Source organism: Gigantopelta aegis, chromosome 2 (assembly GCF_016097555.1).
Source record: "Gigantopelta aegis isolate Gae_Host chromosome 2, Gae_host_genome, whole genome shotgun sequence".
Lineage (NCBI taxonomy): Eukaryota > Metazoa > Mollusca > Gastropoda > Neomphalida > Peltospiridae > Gigantopelta > Gigantopelta aegis.
This window is the reverse complement of record NC_054700.1, coordinates 17,997,020-18,015,458: the sequence shown is the minus strand read 5'-3', so window position 1 is coordinate 18,015,458 and position 18,439 is coordinate 17,997,020. Positions and strand designations below refer to the sequence as shown.

Below are 18,439 nucleotides of genomic sequence, written 5' to 3'. Positions count from 1 at the left end.
ATATGTATGTATTGATGTATGAATATCTATATATTGTATGTATGTCGTGGTTGACTGTTACATACATAGATATTAACGCACTGGCGCAGGGGATAATTAAATCCTTTCTGGCCTCACAAATTGTCCCATACCGTTGCTTGGACTCGAAACTGTGACACCAAATCGCCCGCAAATTGCAAGACTAACCACGATGCGCTCTGGTCTATTGAGGCATCCATAAAAAGGATGCTCTTTAAATCAACCACATGCATGGGGCCTACAATCTACGCGGTCGATCCCGCTTACGTGCACGAAACGGTGGGCAGACCTGGCACTGGCTAGTATGTATTGATGTATGAATATCTCTATATTGTATGTATGTCGTGGTTGACTGTTACATACATAGATATAAATATAAACAGACATAAATATATGTATGCATGTAACCACGGGGACAGGCACATTTGGCATACCCTTCAAAGTTCTCACAACCATAAAAACAACATATACATGTCGGTATGTCTGTCTGCCTGTCTATCTGTCTATCTTTATAGATTGATTGAAACATATTTTATTGCTTTTTAAAGAACAAATGGATTAGGTACAAGTTATTCAACTTACTAGGCCTTCTCCATAATACATACATGTTACGACAGTAATATATTTTTGCAATTTAAATATGTATATATCGGTCTGTTGCTACTAAACAGTTTACAATAACATGTTTTAAATTTTACTTGCCACAAAAAAGTAGCATTTTGTAACTAAATAAATGTTACAAACTATATAAACTGCCTTATTAAACGTTGCACCTGTGCAAGGTATATTTCTAGACGGGTCTCCAGTAAATCCTTGTACACACCGGCAGTCTTCCACAGACAGAGCAATGGATCTTCTCGCGGATTCTGGGACTGCTGCGTGGATTGGACATGGATGGCAACGACCATCTCGTCTGTTATAGTAATGATCAGAGGCACACTCTGTATGAAACAAAATTACATTGTAAAGACATTAGTGTTGAATGCACATCTCTATCAATTTATTAATTAATGTTTTTTGAGGGTGGGGGTGGGGGTGGGGGGCGAGACATAGCCCGGTGGTATAGCGCTCGCTCAATGCGCGGTCGTTCTGTGGGGTGGTGCATATGAAGTGGCGACAGCGGGTTTCCTCTCTCAATATATGTCTGGTCCTTAACCATATGTCTGACGCCATATAACCGTAAATAAAATGTGTCGAGTGCGTCGTTAAATAAACATTTCCTTCTTTCCTCTATAAAATGTTTGGCATCCTGAGGTATTTTTTTCAGTCTGCTTGTTTCAACAAGATGGTAACTATTAATCGAAATGCGAAAATTTAATAGTGATAATGTTGTTGGGGTTTTTATTTTTTATTTTTTATTCCAGATGAGTTAAATATATTTTGAACACAATATGATATTTAAGCATTTTGTAACAAGACACTTTAGATGAATAAATAATACTATTGTTTTACTATGCTAAAACAATGTCAAGATATCGTTGTCATGATTTATGAGTTGGGCCTAAAAAGTTAGTGTTTTGTGGAACATGCCGAAAACCAAACCAGACAGAGTCTATCGGCTTTTGTTTTTACCACATTTTAACAAGTTTTGCCTATAGATTTACGCCTTATATTTTTGTGAAAAACGAAATATTCAGATTCATATTTTGATGTCCTTTCAACTGGAACTCAAACAATGCTTAAACACCTGCGTTTAAGAAAAACAGGCTTCGTAAATTCAGCTCATTCTGTCCCCCATCGATCTTAAGATCTTTGGTGGACTTTGCTCCCAAACATTGCATTACCTGTACACGTTCTGTTATCGGCACTGATCACCTTTCCCAGCTGTGAACACTGACATCTGAACGAGCCCACTGTGTTCACACAGATGTGTTCACAGTCTGCTGAGGATTCCTGGCACTCGTCACGGTCTGTTAATAACACAAGGCACATTCAAACTGCACATTCAAACTACACATTTTATGGCTGATGACAACGAAAAATATATTCATATATTGTAGCCACATTGCAGGGCCGTAGCTAGGATGTTTTGTTGGGGGGGGGGGGGGGGGGCAACTGAGTAGTTAATAGTCTAAACCTCCTTAATCGGTTAAGAAGAGAATTTTCTTTAAGTTTCTATAATTTTTTCCAGATTGTTTTCCCTCCCCTCCTCCTCCCCGCTAGCTACGGACCTGCATTGTTATTGCTCATGAAAACGGAAAATATATTTCTATTTTAGATGACACATTTTTATAGATGATGACAACCAAAAATATAGTCATATTTTAGAAGCCACAATTTTATTGCTGATGAAAACGATCGCATAATTACACATTTACAAAGGAACGCAAGCAATGCCGAACGTTTTGAATTTTGCACAAAAACAACGGAAGTTTCTGAATAACCAACGTATTCAGTTACTTCAAAACAAAAAATGTTACTTTCTGTTTTCAACGATTTTACAGTAACATCTAAAAGTTTTCAACACATACACATAAACACACACACATTATTTATTGACGATAAACTTTAGTATGGAAAAAAAACCCGACACACAAATATATAGTATTCCCCAATGTGTATATAATTAATTAAATCAATAGCTAATTGACATACCTTCACAGTGAAACTTGTCTTCAGCTAATTTATAGCCATGTTGATCACAGTAGCAATCAAAAGAACCAAAAGTGTTCTTACATCCGTATTCGCACCCACCATTATTTACATTGCATTCATCGACATCTGAAATGGCACAAAAAGATTTCTGTTTTGTTGTTCTCCTGTGATGTTTTAAAAATCAAACACTACTATCCACCATTATTTACACTAAACATACATCAACATCTGAAATCGCACAGAAAGATTTCTGTTTTGTTGTTCTCCTGTGACCTTTTAAAAATCAAAAACTACTATCCATCATTATTTACACTACACTCATTAACATCTGAAATCGCACAAAACGATTTCTGTTTGGTTGTTCTCCTGTAACATTTTAAAAATCAAATACTACTATCCACCATTATTTACACTACACTCATCAACATCTGAAATCGCACACACAGATTTCTGTTTTGTTGTTCTCCTGTGTCCTTTTAAAAATCAAATACTACTAATCTCCTAGTTCATGCCGACCGCTGTTCACGGTTTCTTCTCAATATCATCATCAAAATTCAAATAACCAATAAAATAATTTGTGTTAATTTTTTTTTACAAATTTCAAGGTACCATTATCCAGTAAAAGATGTTTAATAAAATACTACTACTATCCAAGTTCATATCAGCTGTTTACTCTGTTTACTCTTGTAACTAAATATACATATGTATTACTTCCAAAATTCAAAATGAATGAATTAATGAATGTGTAACGATACCCCAGCACGAAAAATACATCGGCTATTAAGTGTCAAACTATGGTAATGCAAACAAATAAAATGATGATCAACATCAATATAAAAAAACAAAATCACAGTGTAAAGAACTATGCAAAAAGATCATAGATAGATAGTGACTTTTACTCAAAACTTCAATTTTGTGCTGTATTGGCCATTCTCAAAAAAATTTTTACACCCCTGCACCACGGTGAGGTTACAGCACGCGCAGGGGTCCAAAATTCAAATAACCAATGAAATAATTTGTGTTGAAAATTTAACAAATTTGAAGGTACCACTGTCAAGTAAATGATAGAGGTAGATATGTCCCAATTGGACCACCAGAATCCCCTCATCCAGGGTTACAATACTATGTCATCATGGTGTCCATAAACGTAGAAACTATGAGAATGTTGCCACCACTGCATCATAACGAAAAAGAGCATGCGCAGGGAATTGGAGATTTGTTTTGGTTTTGGTTTGTTTAGGGTTTTTTACCGGCCTCGGTGGAGTCGTGGTTAGGCCATTGGTCCCAGTCGAGGCATGGGATTTTAAATCCAGATACAGACTCCAAACCCTGAGTGAGTACTCCGCAAGGCTCAATGTGTGGGTGTAAACCACTTGCACCGACCAGTGATCCATAATTGGTTCAACAAAGACCATGGTTTGTGCTATCCTGCCTGTGGGAAGCGCAAATAAAAGATCCCTTGCTGCCTGTCGTAAAAGAGTAGCCTATGTGGCAACAGCGGGTTTCCTGTTTAAAAAAAGTTTCAGAATGACCATATGTTTGATGTCCAATAGCCGATGATAAGATAAAAAATCAATGTGCTCTAGTAGCGTCGTTAAATAATGTTTAGTTTTAGTTTTTACATTTTAATACTGCAAACTACGGTTATCCAATGGCACCATAAACATTGTTACACAATATTTATCATCTGTACCATTTTTAAGATCTATACAATTGATAATATCTGTCTCTTTGCCTTGTCATTTTGCAATCACTATATTTGCCAACTTTAATCCCTAAAAATAACGTACCTTTACAGAACATGCCATGTTTATTTGGTTGAAAACCTGGATTACAAACACAGCGAAACGATCCTTCAGTATTCACGCAGTGGCCATATCGACACAGATGCTGACCATATCGCTCACATTCGTTTACATCTAGTCGAGATAAAGATGAACAACAGACAAAGTTAAGTCGACATAAAGATGAATAACAGACAAAAGTAAGTCGAGATAAAGATGAACAACAGACAAAGGTAAGTCGAGATAAAGATAAACAACACACAAAGGTAAGTCGAGATAAAAATGAACAACAGACAAAGATAAGTCGAGATAAAGATGAATAACAGACAAAGGTAAGTCGAGATAAAGATGAACAACAGACAAAGGTAAGTCGAGATAAAGATAAACAACAGACAAAGTTAAGTCGAGATAAAGATGAACAACAGACAAAGGTAAGTCGAGATAAAGATGAACAACAGACAAAGGTAAGTCGAGATAAAGATAAACAACAGACAAAATTAAGTAGAGATAAAGATGAATAACAGACAAAGTTATGTCGAGATAAAGATGAATAACAGACAAAGGTAAGTCGACATAAGGATAAACAACAGACAAAAGTAAGTCGACATAAAGATAAACAACAGACAAAGGTAAGTCGAGATAAAGATGAATAACAGACAAAATTAAGTCGAGATAAAGATGAATAACAGACAAAGGTAAGTCGACATAAAGATAAACAACAGACAAAGGTAAGTCGACATAAAGATAAACAACAGACAAAGGTAAGTCGAAATAAAGATGAATAACAGAAAAAAGTAAGTCGAGATAAAGATGAACAACAGACAAAGGTAAGTCGAGATAAAGATGAATAACAGACAAAATTAAGTCGAGATAAAGATGAATAACAGACAAAGGTAAGTCGACATAAAGATAAACAACAGACAAAGGTAAGTCGACATAAAGATAAACAACAGACAAAGTTAAGTCGAGATAAAGATGAACAACAGACAAAAGTAAGTCGAGATAAAGATGAACAACAAACAAAGGTAAGTCGAGATAAAGATGAACAACAGACAAAGGTAAGTCGAGATAAAGATGAACAACAGACAAAGGTAAGTCGAGATAAAGATAAACAACAGACAAAGGTAAGTCGAGATAAAGATGAATAACAGACAAAGTTAAGTCGAGATAAAGATGAATAAGAGACAAAGGTAAGTCGAGATAAAGATGAACAACAGACAAAGGTAAGTCGATATAAAGATAAACAACAGACAAAGTTAAGTCGAGATAAAGATGAATAACAGACAAAGGTAAGTCGAGATAAAGATGAACAACAGACAAAGGTAAGTCGAGATAAAGATGAACAACAGACAAAGTTAAGTCGAGATAAAGATGAATAATAGACAAAGGTAAGTCGAGATAAAGATGAATAACAGACAAAGGTAAGTCGACGTAAAGATAAACAACAGACAAAGGTAAGTCGACATAAAGATGAACAACAGACAAAGGTAAGTCGAGGTAAAGATGAATAACAGACAAAGTTAAGTCGACATAAAGATAAATAACAGACAAAGGTAAGTCGACATAAAGATGAATAACAGACAAAGGTAAGTCGAAATAAACATAAATAACCGGGCAGAGGAGTATGGCATCTTCTCCAAGTAAACAAAAGGGTACGTAATCATATTTTTCTGCGGTTCAACTGTCTTCCACCCTTACCCCCGCTAGGAATAGCTATAAGTCAGGCACGTCCCCCGCCCTCCCCCATCCACCAAATATAATTCCGAATCAAAAGTATTATTGGTAGTAAATCTTAAGGCAGTGATTAATTGCACTTGTAGAATGCAGGAAATTGCATTTCAGGAAATCTAGTTTTAAAAATGTTATGGGGGAGCATACCACCGAACCCCCTAAAAACTGTGCTATGTGCCCTCGATCTCAATCAGCCATACACACACACACACACACACACACACACACACACTCACAGAGAGACAGACACACACACACGCACACACAGACACGCACACACAGACACGCACACACAGACACACACATGCACGCACGCAAACACACGCACACATGCACACACACACACACAATGTATGTTTGCTTCCGCCGTGCCTGTAAGTACATCCAGAAACATATGAAAACTGTTCGGAACAGTTTACTGCTTGAACATCTTCGCGGACGATGTTTAAATTACCTCAGGCAATCTGATGGCCAAAACGGAATCTCTGCAGTCTTGAACCAACGGGATGATTTCATGTACTCTGAAAACAGCGATTACCTAATTTAGTCATACGATTCCAATATTCTGCCATAAGAGTGCATTTATATTTGCTTAGACTCACCAATACACGTGTGATCATCTTTGTCCAACTTCCATCCTCGTTTTTCACATCGGCAATCATAGAAGCCCCGTTTGTTTATACACAGGTCGTCGCAGCCACCATTATTAACTAAGCATTCGTCAATGTCTGTTAAAAGTATAACAATAGAAACACATTTTATTGACTGCTCTGGAACATGGTTTACTAATGTCTTGAAAGAAACTAAATATTCCAACGTGGAAAAACTTCTCTAGTTGTTTTTATTCAACTAATTAAAGGGACATTCCTGAGTTTGCTCTATTGTAAGATGTTTCCGACTAATAAAATATTTCTACGATTAAACTTACATATTAAATATATTTTCTTGTTTAGAATATCAGTGTCTGTATATTCAATGTGTTTCTGGTCGTCTTATATTTGTAAGAAGCCCAAACTGGATTTTGTCTTCAAATAATTTCGTACGTACGAAAAAATTATATTTTAGGAAATAAAATGAAATTTAACCTAGTACAAATATTAGAACGATCAGAAACACGTTTAATTTACAGCCACTAATATTTTATGCAGAAAGATATATTTGATATGTAATTACAATCGTTAAAAAATCTCTGTTAGTCGATAACATCTTAAAAATTACATCAAACTCAGGAATGTCCCTTTAAGCTTAATATCACAAAAAATAACATTGTCCATAATTGCAGGAGGAAGTGAAAGTCTAGGGTCATCTACAAACATTAATACATTTGAATAAAGTTACAACAGAGTGAAACAAGTGCCAGTGACGTTAAAACGGAAGCATAGCCTTAAAAGGACATTCCCGAGTTTGCTGCACTTTTTACGATGTTATCAACAAACAGATACTTTTTAACGATTTTAATTACATATCAAATATATTTTTCTGCATAAAATATTAGTGGCTGTATATTAAACGTGTTTATGATCGTTCTAATATTTGTACCGAGTTAAATTTCATCTTATTTCCTAAAATATAGTTTTTTCGTACGTACGAAATCATTTGAAGACACAATCCAGTTTGGGCTTCTTACAAATATTAAGACGCCCAGAAACATACGTTCGTTTTTACAAATATGAAAAAAAGCTAAACATTTCTTGGTATTAGAAACACCAGGATGACCAGAAACACTTCGGATGTACGGAAATGGATAATCTAAACAATAAAATGTCCGATTATTATGATAAAAAATGGAATTTCTATTATCTAATTTGTGAAAAATACGTCGTAGTAATTAAAAACTAGGGTCTGTCACTTGAAAAAAGAAACTCACCTTGACAGAAATAGTCTGCGGAGCTAGACTTGTAACCAGTTATATTACAGTTACACTTGTAACTACCGGGGAAGTTCACACATGGGCCGGGACATTCACTACCGCCCTTGTTCGAACATTCGTCAATATCTACAGTAAAATATATATTTTGTTACAGACACTAATATAATAATTATATCTGGGGGGTTTCAATCCTCGACCCTTTAATTCAATGAGAAGAATATATCAAGACGACTTTATCGCATACGTTTGACAGCACACATTTGTAAGACATACAATTATTACACACGCGCACACACATGCACACACGCACACACACACACACACACACACACACACACACACACACCACACACACACACACACACACACGCGTGTGTTTTTGTTTATAAAACGTTACAAAATAGTAAAACAAAAACAAAAATAAAAACAACCACCCCCCTCCGCCCCCCCCCCCAAAAAAAAAAAAGAGATAGAAAAAAAGAAGAAGCAACAAACAAACGACAAACCCACAAGAACAAGAACAACAACACAACAACAATGGCTTTAAATCTTACCAACACATGTGGTTCCGTTAACCATAAAACCAGAGGCGCACGTGCAGGAATATGACCCAAATGTATTTAAACATTCTTGTTCACAACCACCATTCTCCAAAAGACATTCGTCAATATCTGAAGAAGAAAGAACCAGACAATAACAAGTTTCATAGAGTACAGGAGCTAAACTTAATTCAGTATAACAATGAATCATATTCATCGACAAATATTATGTTTATATTTAATATCGAGTGAAATGTTATAAACATAATATTTATGAATAAAAGAAAAATAGTTTGATTTTGTTACACACCTGTTGGAGAGACCATTATGCATATTTTGTGGTATCAAACATCGATATTCCAAATATTTTATAGATCTATTTAATGACATCTGATTGGCTGCTTATGATGATAATATAGTATCCAAGTCATTAAAACAATCAAAACCGATTGCTATCTATGTTCCATAAGTTAACTGTGAAGCGTAAGCGCCGTATAAAGAAGTTTTACTTGAAGACGTTTTTGTTTTGTTTTTTGCTTTGTTATGTCATTATGTTTTGTTTTCTCGTTTCTTTGTTTTGAGAATATGTAAGAAATAGAATACTACACCCATGTTCTTTAGATACCATTTATCTTACAACTCATTTCTTTAAAATCGGCCCAACTGGTTTCATAACTGAAATTAATGATGTTTTCAATCCGATTAACTAGTTGTTAGATACGTTTTGAAACAATTCTTTGTAAAATGAATGGTATCTAACGACAACTTGTATAGTAGTCTGTTTAAATTCGATCTTTAAGAAATCTGCCCCTGTCATTTTCCTTACCTTGGCAGGATCTATAGTCGTGGCCGAGAGTGTAACCGGTGCTACAGGAACAGGCGAATGTATCTTTCTTTGGAATACATATGTGAGCGCATCCTCCGTTAGACTTTTTACAAGGGTTGTTATCTGGATTTTGGTTAAATACAGTATATACATATACATAAAAATTAATGTATGCAAACAAAAATATATAAAATATTAAAAGAAGAGTTCTTTTTTAAAAAGAAAACGTCGCACGCATGTTTATAAAATTTAATAATATTAGGTCGAATTTTCACAAACTGTTTTTGACTTACATGTGAGTAACTACATGTATGTATTTACAATGCGTAAACACGCGTTTAAGAAAAAAACAGACTTCACCCTTTTAATATAAAGTCACTTTTAAAAATGATTCTACTCAACAATAATTACCCACACCTTACCTTGTACCCCGGGATCAGCAGTAGTGGGTATGCACCTTCAGTGGATATGGCATGTACCACGTACTCCCTCCCCATTTAAAGAACATTACTACCGCATCAACCCCCGACATTTCCCAGGAGACTCGAACGATATACCCAGGACAGACGTACTTGAACTTTCAGTGGATGTAAGCAGGTGCCAAAACTGTTGACTGCTTCTGGAAGTTAAGAAGCTCCAATTTCCACACTTCACTCTCCAACAAACATTCCTTGCCAATAATTCGACATCCTTGTTCTTGGCATTATATACACACACGCCTGAATCATCGACAGACAAGACCAGCCGATACACCTGCGCTTCGCTTGGCCGACGATTCCTTTTTGGGTTTTTTTAATATTACCGGCAACGATAACTTGATCAATCAACACACTTCGAGTTTTGAAAGTGCAATATATATTAAATATCTATGGTGGGATCAAAAAGTAGTTTGAGAGATCGAGTGTATCGAGTTTTCGAAGTTTGAGTTTTCAAAGTCTGTTATTACTAGCTTGTTTAGCAATTCGACCGGGACCGTCGCTTCATTTTGAGAGATCGAAGTTTTTGAGAGATCGAAGTTTGAGTTATCGAAGTCTCTCTCTCTCTCTCTCTCTCTCTCTCTCTCTCTCTCTCTCTCTCTCTCTCTCTCTCTATATATATATATATATATATATATATATATATATATATATATATATACATATACATACATACATACATACATACATACATACATACATATATATATATATATATATATATATATATATATGAATTGTTAAAATAAACCTCTCCACCCCCACCCCCACCCCCCTCTCTCTCTCTCTCTCTCTCTCTCTCTCTCTCTCTCTCTCTCTCTCTCTCTCTCTCTCTCTCTCTCTCTCTCTCTCTCTCTCTCTATATATATATATATATATATATATACATATATATACATACATACATATATACATATATATATATACAGTAGAATCTCATTGGCTCGAACACTGTCGGTGCATCAAAGTCTGTTCGACCCATCGGGTAGTTCGAACCATGCATTCGGCCGTTGTCGGGTGCTTCTGTAACACAAAAACCAATCGGAAGACCTCGCATATTTCCGTAAAATTGGCTTGGGTGAGATGGTCCGATTGTCTCATGTGTAATGAAGTCGTCGTCAAATGTCAGATGAGATACATATTTGTAACTATTATTTATTTAAAAAAAAATCTTTACTATGCTGTTGTAGAATCTTTTGCAACATATTGACAACGTTGAGAGAAAAAATGAATGCATGAAGCACAGGCAGAGGGCCTTTACCTGTTATTTTGCAATCACTACATTAATATGCCGATGCTCAGGTGTAGAGTAGCGATTAAAATGATTAAAGTAAACCGGCGAGGCCTGGCTAGGCTCACCAATTGATTGGTGTTACAGGCAAGTTTCATTCAGCTGACGATTATCATAGTATAATTGTCTGTACTAGAAAGATAATTACCGATAGGTGCTAAATAAACAACATGATAAGCCGGCATATGATCTAGGATTAATTCGTTCCACTTCCGAATTTATAATAACTTACTTTGAGACTGACGTAAAAGGGTCGAAAAACAAATCGTACATAAATAATTGTATTTCTTCGGATAGACTTAGTCGTTCGAGCTAAATATGTTTAATTTTACAGTTCGGACCAATAAACTGGTTCGAGAGAAAGCTTCTGTTCGACCCTAGGGGTATTCGACCAATCAGCACCAAAATAAAAGGGTTTAATAGAGAAAAAAATCGGGACATTGTTTTTGGTTCGAGAATACCGGTAGGTTCGACCGTTGGGCGTTCGAGCCAATGAGATTCTACTGTATATATATATATATATATATATATATATATATATATATATATATGAATTGTTAAAATAAACCTCTCCACCCCCACCCCCACCCCCCCCCTCTCTCTCTCTCTCTCTCTCTCTCTCTCTCTCTCTCTATATATATATATATATATATATATATAAGGAAAATAAAGCATCTTAAATTGTTAAAATAAACCTCTCCAAACGTATCTCAAACTTACCTGATTTGCATATTGGTCTTACTACCGCAGACCAAACGGAATTGCTGCAGTACAGCTTATTGGCATATTTATTAGCCAGCTTGTAGCCGCCCACACACGTGTAGATGGCAACCATTATGTATCTGGATATGTATGTGCTGAACACGTAAGATGTCGTCATGATGGCGTTGGGGACAGTTGGCGGTTCGACGTGTTGCTGGAAACATGTCTCGTCTGCTCTCTTCAAGTTGGCGTCTGTTTTACTGACCTTGATGTTTCGTCGTATTTCAGTTCGAGCCTTAGCGTTCACTGCAAAATGTCATATTTCAGAATTTATATACTCTTCAAAAAAAGTAGGGGAACCTGAAATATTAATGTTAATATCAACTATTAGACCGAACATACGTTTTGACCACAGACATCCTAGTAAAGAACGTTCAGGTCTGTTTATCAACACACCGAAACACATTCCATAGTTTGCACATGCATCACGCAGTTGCCCCGTACAACTGCATGCGGTGTCATTCTCGATTTTGACCATTTCCAGGAAGGTCCATTAATCACTATGGAACATTATTTCTGTCAATCTTTTTTATTCTGTTGATCATAAAATTGTTATTGTTTTGTTTTTAGTCATTTTTATTGTTTGAATTTGCGATTTACTGATAAAAAACCGTCAACTTTCAAATTTCACTTCTGACCCCAATCGTCCTTCAAGAACTTTGGTGGTCATAAAACCTACTGTAATACTGAACTACCGGTTGTAATGTTTTCCCAGTTAATTCACTATTATCATATAACCATTCCCTACAGCTAATATACCTTACAATTTTGGCAATTGTGAATTCTTATTAGAGTTCCCCTACTTTTTTTTAAGAGTATATATTGTGTTGTAAAATGACTTTGTACTGTAATATAAAAACAACAGCTATTGGAAGTATCTGGATTGTACTATTATATTGTAATAAGAGTGATATGTTTACGTTACAGCGCAACCTTAATAACAGCCAAATAAATTAATACAATCATATAAATCAGACGATTACTTGTTTTAGAAGAAGTGGGCGGGATTTAGCTCAGTCGGTTGAGTGCTCGCTTCAGGTGCTTGCGTCGCAGGATCGAACCACCTCGGTGGATCCATTCAGCTGATTGTGTGTTTTTTTTCTCGTTCCAACCAGTGCACCACAACTGGACAAAGGCCGTGGTATGCGTTTTCCTGTCTGTGGGAAAGTGCATATAAAAGATCCCTTGCTGCATTAGGAAAAAATGTAGCGGGTTTCCTCTGATGACTACGAGTCAGAATTACCAAATGTTTGACATGCAATAGCCGATGATTAATTAATCGATGTGCTCCAGTGGTGTCGTTAAACAAAACAAACTTTTTTGTTTGTTTTAGAAGCACAATATAGCATTTGTGCGGTGGTCATTTGTAGCAATCGAGTTGTGTATGAATTTTTTCTTTGAACAGAGGAGGTATGTGTGTGTGGGGGGGGGGGGGGGGGGGGGGGCTGTGTGCTCGACCCCAAAATCCCATCTCTGCACACGCGCCTGATTTAGAACTTTATATTTTATCTTTCAAACTTTACCTGCACAGAAAGGAAAAATCCCTGTCCATTGTCCATTTTCGCAAATGAGAAATGACGATCCGACCAAGTAATAGCCGGGTCTACACGTGATTTCTGCCACCCCGCCGTTGTGTTTGTACGTGACCACGCCGCGACGAGGCGGGGAAATCTGAGGACAGCCGGACGCTATGAAGGAAAAGAAAGGAATGTGTATGTAACAACACTCTAGGCACAGTTTACATCACGGCTGTCTTGTGTCTGACATAAAGTTATTTTACCTCGTGGTGGAAAGAGTGTGTGGCGCGTGCGCGCATGTGTCAATGCTTTTGTGTATGTGTATATATGTGTGTGTGTACACGTGTGTGTACATGTACATGTGTGTGTATGTGTATGTGTGTACACGTGTGTGTATGCGTGTGTATGTACACGTATGGGTATTTGTGTGTATGTACACGTGTGTGTGTGTGTGTGTGCGCATGTACACGTGTGTGTATGTATATGTATACACGTGTGTGTGTGTGTGCATGTGTGTATATGTATGTGTGTGTATGTAAACGTGTGTGTATGCGTGTATGTACACACGTGTATGTGTGTACAGGTGTGTATGTACACGTGTATGTGTATGTGTGTACACGTGTGTATATATACGTGTGTACGTGTATGTGTGTACACGTGTTTGTATGTACACGTGTATGTGTATGTATGTACACGTGTGTGTGTGTGTGTGTGTGTGTGTACATGTGTGTATGTATGCGTGTGTACACGTATGTGTGTGTGTTGTGTACACGTGTGTGTGTGTACATGTGTGTTTGTGTGTGTGTGTGTGTGTGTGTGTGTGTGTGTGTGGTGCATATGAAAGCGGTGTGTTTCAGTGTTTTATACCTTGTTTGTTTCACGTTTAAAATAATAATTAAATTACTATATAGGGCATTACCGACACAAACAGGTGGAGTGATTGTCCACTTCCCGGATATGACATCACATGCGCCATGAGTGATGCCAATGGCAAAGAATCCCTCTTCACATTCAAATTCCAGAAGTAGTCCTTCACCCCACACTTCGGTTCTTCCATTGCGAATATCTCCTGGGTGCTGGCATTTCTTCCAGTCTTCTAATATTAATATATAGACAAGTAATAAGATTCATTCGTACACTAGTATAAGTAGCCTACGTGTAAGCAGGATGGACTTCATGTTTTGTAGGCCCTAAGCTTGTGGTCGGTTAAAGAACATTCATTTTTAGACTGTCTCGATAGCCGAGAGCATATCGTGGCAAGCCTGCGAAGTGCAGGTGAATTAGTACCACAGGTTCGAGTCCCAGCAACGGCATGAAGCAATTTGTGAGGCCAACGATTATTGACGTATCTCCTGCGCCAGTGCGTTGCGATATACTTATGTATTCTGTAATAGTCAAACCCAACATACATATAATATATAGATATTCACACATACACATATTATACGTACGTACGTACATACATACATCAATACATACATACATACATGCATACATTAGGAAAGAAGGAATGGGTTTTTTAACGACGCACTCAGCACGTTGTAATTATGGTTATTTGGCGTCGGACATATTGTTAAGAACCCCACAGATAATGAGAGAGGAAACCCGCTGTCGCCATGCGATGGACCACTTTTTCCGATTAGTTTGTTTGTTTTGTTTAACAACACCACCAGAGCACATTGATTAATTAATCATCGGCAACTGGATGTTAAACATTTGGTAATTCTGACACGTAGTCATCAGAGGAAACCCGTTACATTTTTTTCATTATCAGCAAGGGATCTTTTATATATACCTTCCCACAGACAGGATAGCACATACAACGGCTTTGACCAGTTGTGGTACACTGGTTGGAACGAGAAAAAACTCAATCAGTTGAATGGATCCACCGAGGTGGTTCAATCCTGCGACACAAGCACCTCAAGCGGCTTTCCGATTAGCAACAGGTACAGGATAGTACACACCACAGCTTTCTTACACTAGTTGTGGAGCACAGAAGTAGCCTAATGTGTCGGCCCACCAACAAGAATACATACTTACGTATTTTAAAGAGACAGACCCTATTTTTTAAACACTAAGGTATATGTTTCATCTAGACTAGTTTCAACCTGCAAAAATGGACACTAAGTTTGGTTACTTTACAAACCTGTAACAAATTTGAATACAACAAAGTGAAACAAGAGTCTGTGACGTTAAAATACCGTTAAAAATAGACTAAAACGTGACTCCATAATGGTTACTTCTCAGACGCACGTGCGTTTTAAAAAATATGAAAAATGCATTTTGTTGTATTAGAAATACCAGGACGACCAGAAACACTTCGGTTATTCGGAAATGGATAATCTAAACAATAAAATATTAGTAATGTTTGATTTCAGTGATCATAAACGGCTACAATAGTGAAAAATATGCCTTAGTGTTTAAAAACTAGGGTCTTTCCCTTTAAATTCATGGACTACATAAGTACGTATTTACTTACAAGTAAACTAATAGAATTTTGTGCAGAGTTTGCTATTTTATTTATTATTTATTCTTAGTTATTCAATATTAAATTATTCGTATTTATTCAGCATTAAAGCCAATTATTGCATGTTAATTTTTTTTTTTAAATCCATGTATATTGTTATTGTTTAAAATATAAACGTGACAAATGTGGTTTATACCATGTTGGATCTTAGTGAATTTAAGTTTTATTGTCGATATATTTATCTTTTAAAATGTTTAATGAGAAATCTTTGGTTGTGAAATGTGAAAATTTGATTATGCGAATAACAAACTTGATATTCTATAACGAGTATATTATTGTATTCCAATGCATTGCAAACCATAATGACTAGCATTGCATGGTCATGTGAAATCATCCCAGTAACGAAGCAGGTTGTTCCAAGAATTATATTATTAACCAAAATGCCATACTTTGAATTAACCTGGCTACACTTTACGATTAAACTATACTGCTATCATGGAAATAAATTGACAATGCTAAATACAAATTAGAAAAAGTGACCAACATAAATAGAGTGATCGAACATATTCGTACATTCAAAAATTTATAACGAAATTTGACAATTATATGGATAGGTCTTCTGTTATACTATATAGCGTTAAATTATTACTTTGACAATTATGTACACAAGCCATGTTTGCCCTTGACTCGAGCTGTTTGTTTGTAAATAAGGAACTTAATTTTTTTTTTACAAAATAATCTTCAAATGCAAAAAACGATATATAATTTGCATACCAATCCATAAAATATAAAACTAACGTTTATGTTTGTCAAAAGGCAAATGGACGTGTACTTGGTCAGGAGTTGCAGTTTCTATTTTCCAACCTAATTGATTAATAATTGATTTCATTAAATGCATTTGGAACATGTATCAAAAGTAAAGTTCGGAATCCAATATCTATATAAATTCAGAGGCGGGTCCAGGAGGTAGATTGCCTCTTTTTTTTCTTCTTCTTTTTTTGTAGTGTTTTTGTGAAATGTTTAATTGGTTACCCTTTTCACGAGTTGGTCCATGTGCCCTTTCTCTCATAGCCCACTCCCTATCAAAAACATTACCTGGACCCTGGCCTGTAAATGTAACATATTCATAAATGCATACCTTCTTTCATTTCACTCTCCGTGTCTTTGAGATTAAATGCAAAATCAAAAACGTCTTTCTTTGGTCTTTCTTTTAAGCATATTCCCAAGGTAGGAAGAAGAAACAACACGCACGCGATCCGGGTCTCAAACATGTTGTGTGGAAAACTTGGCGTTTCGGAAGTACTTCATCACCGGAAGTAACTTCTGTAACAATAAACCCACAAGGTCTGGAATGTTTGTATTTATATTTATATTTATATTTGTAAGTTTATTCAGTCCTGTTTTTAATAATCTTGACGATTACTACTATGGCTGGCGAATTTACAGTTTTACAGTTTATATAAATAACCTCTCTGTCTCTGTCCGTCTGTCTTTCTGTCTTTCTCTCTATCTATCTTTATATCTCTGTATATTCTTTCTCTCTCTCTCTCTCTCTCTCTCTCTCTCTCTCTCTCTCTCTCTCTCTCTCTCTCTCTCTCTCTCTCTCTCTCTCTCTCTCTCTCTCTCTCTCTCTCTCTCTCTCTCTCTCTCTCTCTCACACCCTCTTTATAACTTCTAGTTTTACATGGATTTGCCCGGCAACGAGGCATCTGTCGAAAAGACTCAAGTTTGATCTTTCAAAACACAACACAAGAGTAAATTGTCTAAATAGTGTCAAGAAAAAAAAGGAATAATACGAATCGATGAATGAATAACAATACAAATATTTCGCGGATAAACCCTTAAAACACAACTATAGGACTCGCTTCGGAAAATGCCATCAACATGGTGGGGTGAGGGTACGTCTATATTAATTCGGATCCGATGACTAGCATATCTCAATGAATACCATTTCTTTTCCAAAATATTTATACCACTACATGTATATGACTTAACAAATAAGTTCTTAATGTAAAATACTTTTATATAATACCATTATTTTTAAAGATAATTATTGAAATTTCAATCAATCAATCAATCAATCAATCGATCATTCAAACACACAAACATATACATTACATATAATGAATGAACGAAAGTCTAATAGACCATTAAAAGTATTTTGACATATATAAACGTTTATGGTTTTTTGGTTATTTTTGTTGTAATTTGTTTTGCAGTGGAGTGTTGGTTATACTTGATTCCACTTTTCTTTTTCTCAGGGAAATGTAAGTCTTAGTATCTGGATCTAAGCTGTGCGTTGCTTTATAACATAAAACCCGACACAGGTCAGGTATATACAGTGAAACCCCTCAAAACAGGACCCTTTATAAACCGGAATTCCTTCAAAACTGGACGTTTTTCAAGATAGTATTTGATTTCATTTCAACTTATTTTCGTGCTTATATTCAATTAAGGTTCAAGCACGCTGTCCTGGGCTGACACGTCAGCTATCTGTCCATGACAGTGAGTTAGTTGTTTAGTTGGTTAATAGTTAGTGAGAGAAGAGGGCGTAGTGGCGTTA

At 36.1% G+C, this 18,439-nt stretch overlaps 1 protein-coding gene across 1 annotated transcript in view; it reads right to left on the bottom strand.

Annotated features, from left to right (window-relative positions):
* The window catches only part of LOC121387512 (fibrillin-1-like), a 38,176-nt gene extending 21,029 nt beyond the window's left edge, over positions 1–17,147 (bottom strand). The window contains exons 1-12 of the mRNA XM_041518657.1: positions 17,015–17,147; positions 14,329–14,505; positions 13,416–13,580; positions 11,851–12,138; positions 9,364–9,486; positions 8,553–8,669; positions 7,996–8,124; positions 6,731–6,856; positions 4,404–4,532; positions 2,614–2,739; positions 1,803–1,928; positions 792–959 (exon numbers count right to left, since the gene is read on the bottom strand). Coding sequence (XP_041374591.1) covers positions 792–959; positions 1,803–1,928; positions 2,614–2,739; positions 4,404–4,532; positions 6,731–6,856; positions 7,996–8,124; positions 8,553–8,669; positions 9,364–9,486; positions 11,851–12,138; positions 13,416–13,580; positions 14,329–14,505; positions 17,015–17,147 — 1,807 coding nt within the window. The remainder of the gene's footprint in view (positions 1–791; positions 960–1,802; positions 1,929–2,613; positions 2,740–4,403; positions 4,533–6,730; positions 6,857–7,995; positions 8,125–8,552; positions 8,670–9,363; positions 9,487–11,850; positions 12,139–13,415; positions 13,581–14,328; positions 14,506–17,014) is intronic.
* Between the last annotated feature and the right edge of the window lie 1,292 nt (positions 17,148–18,439).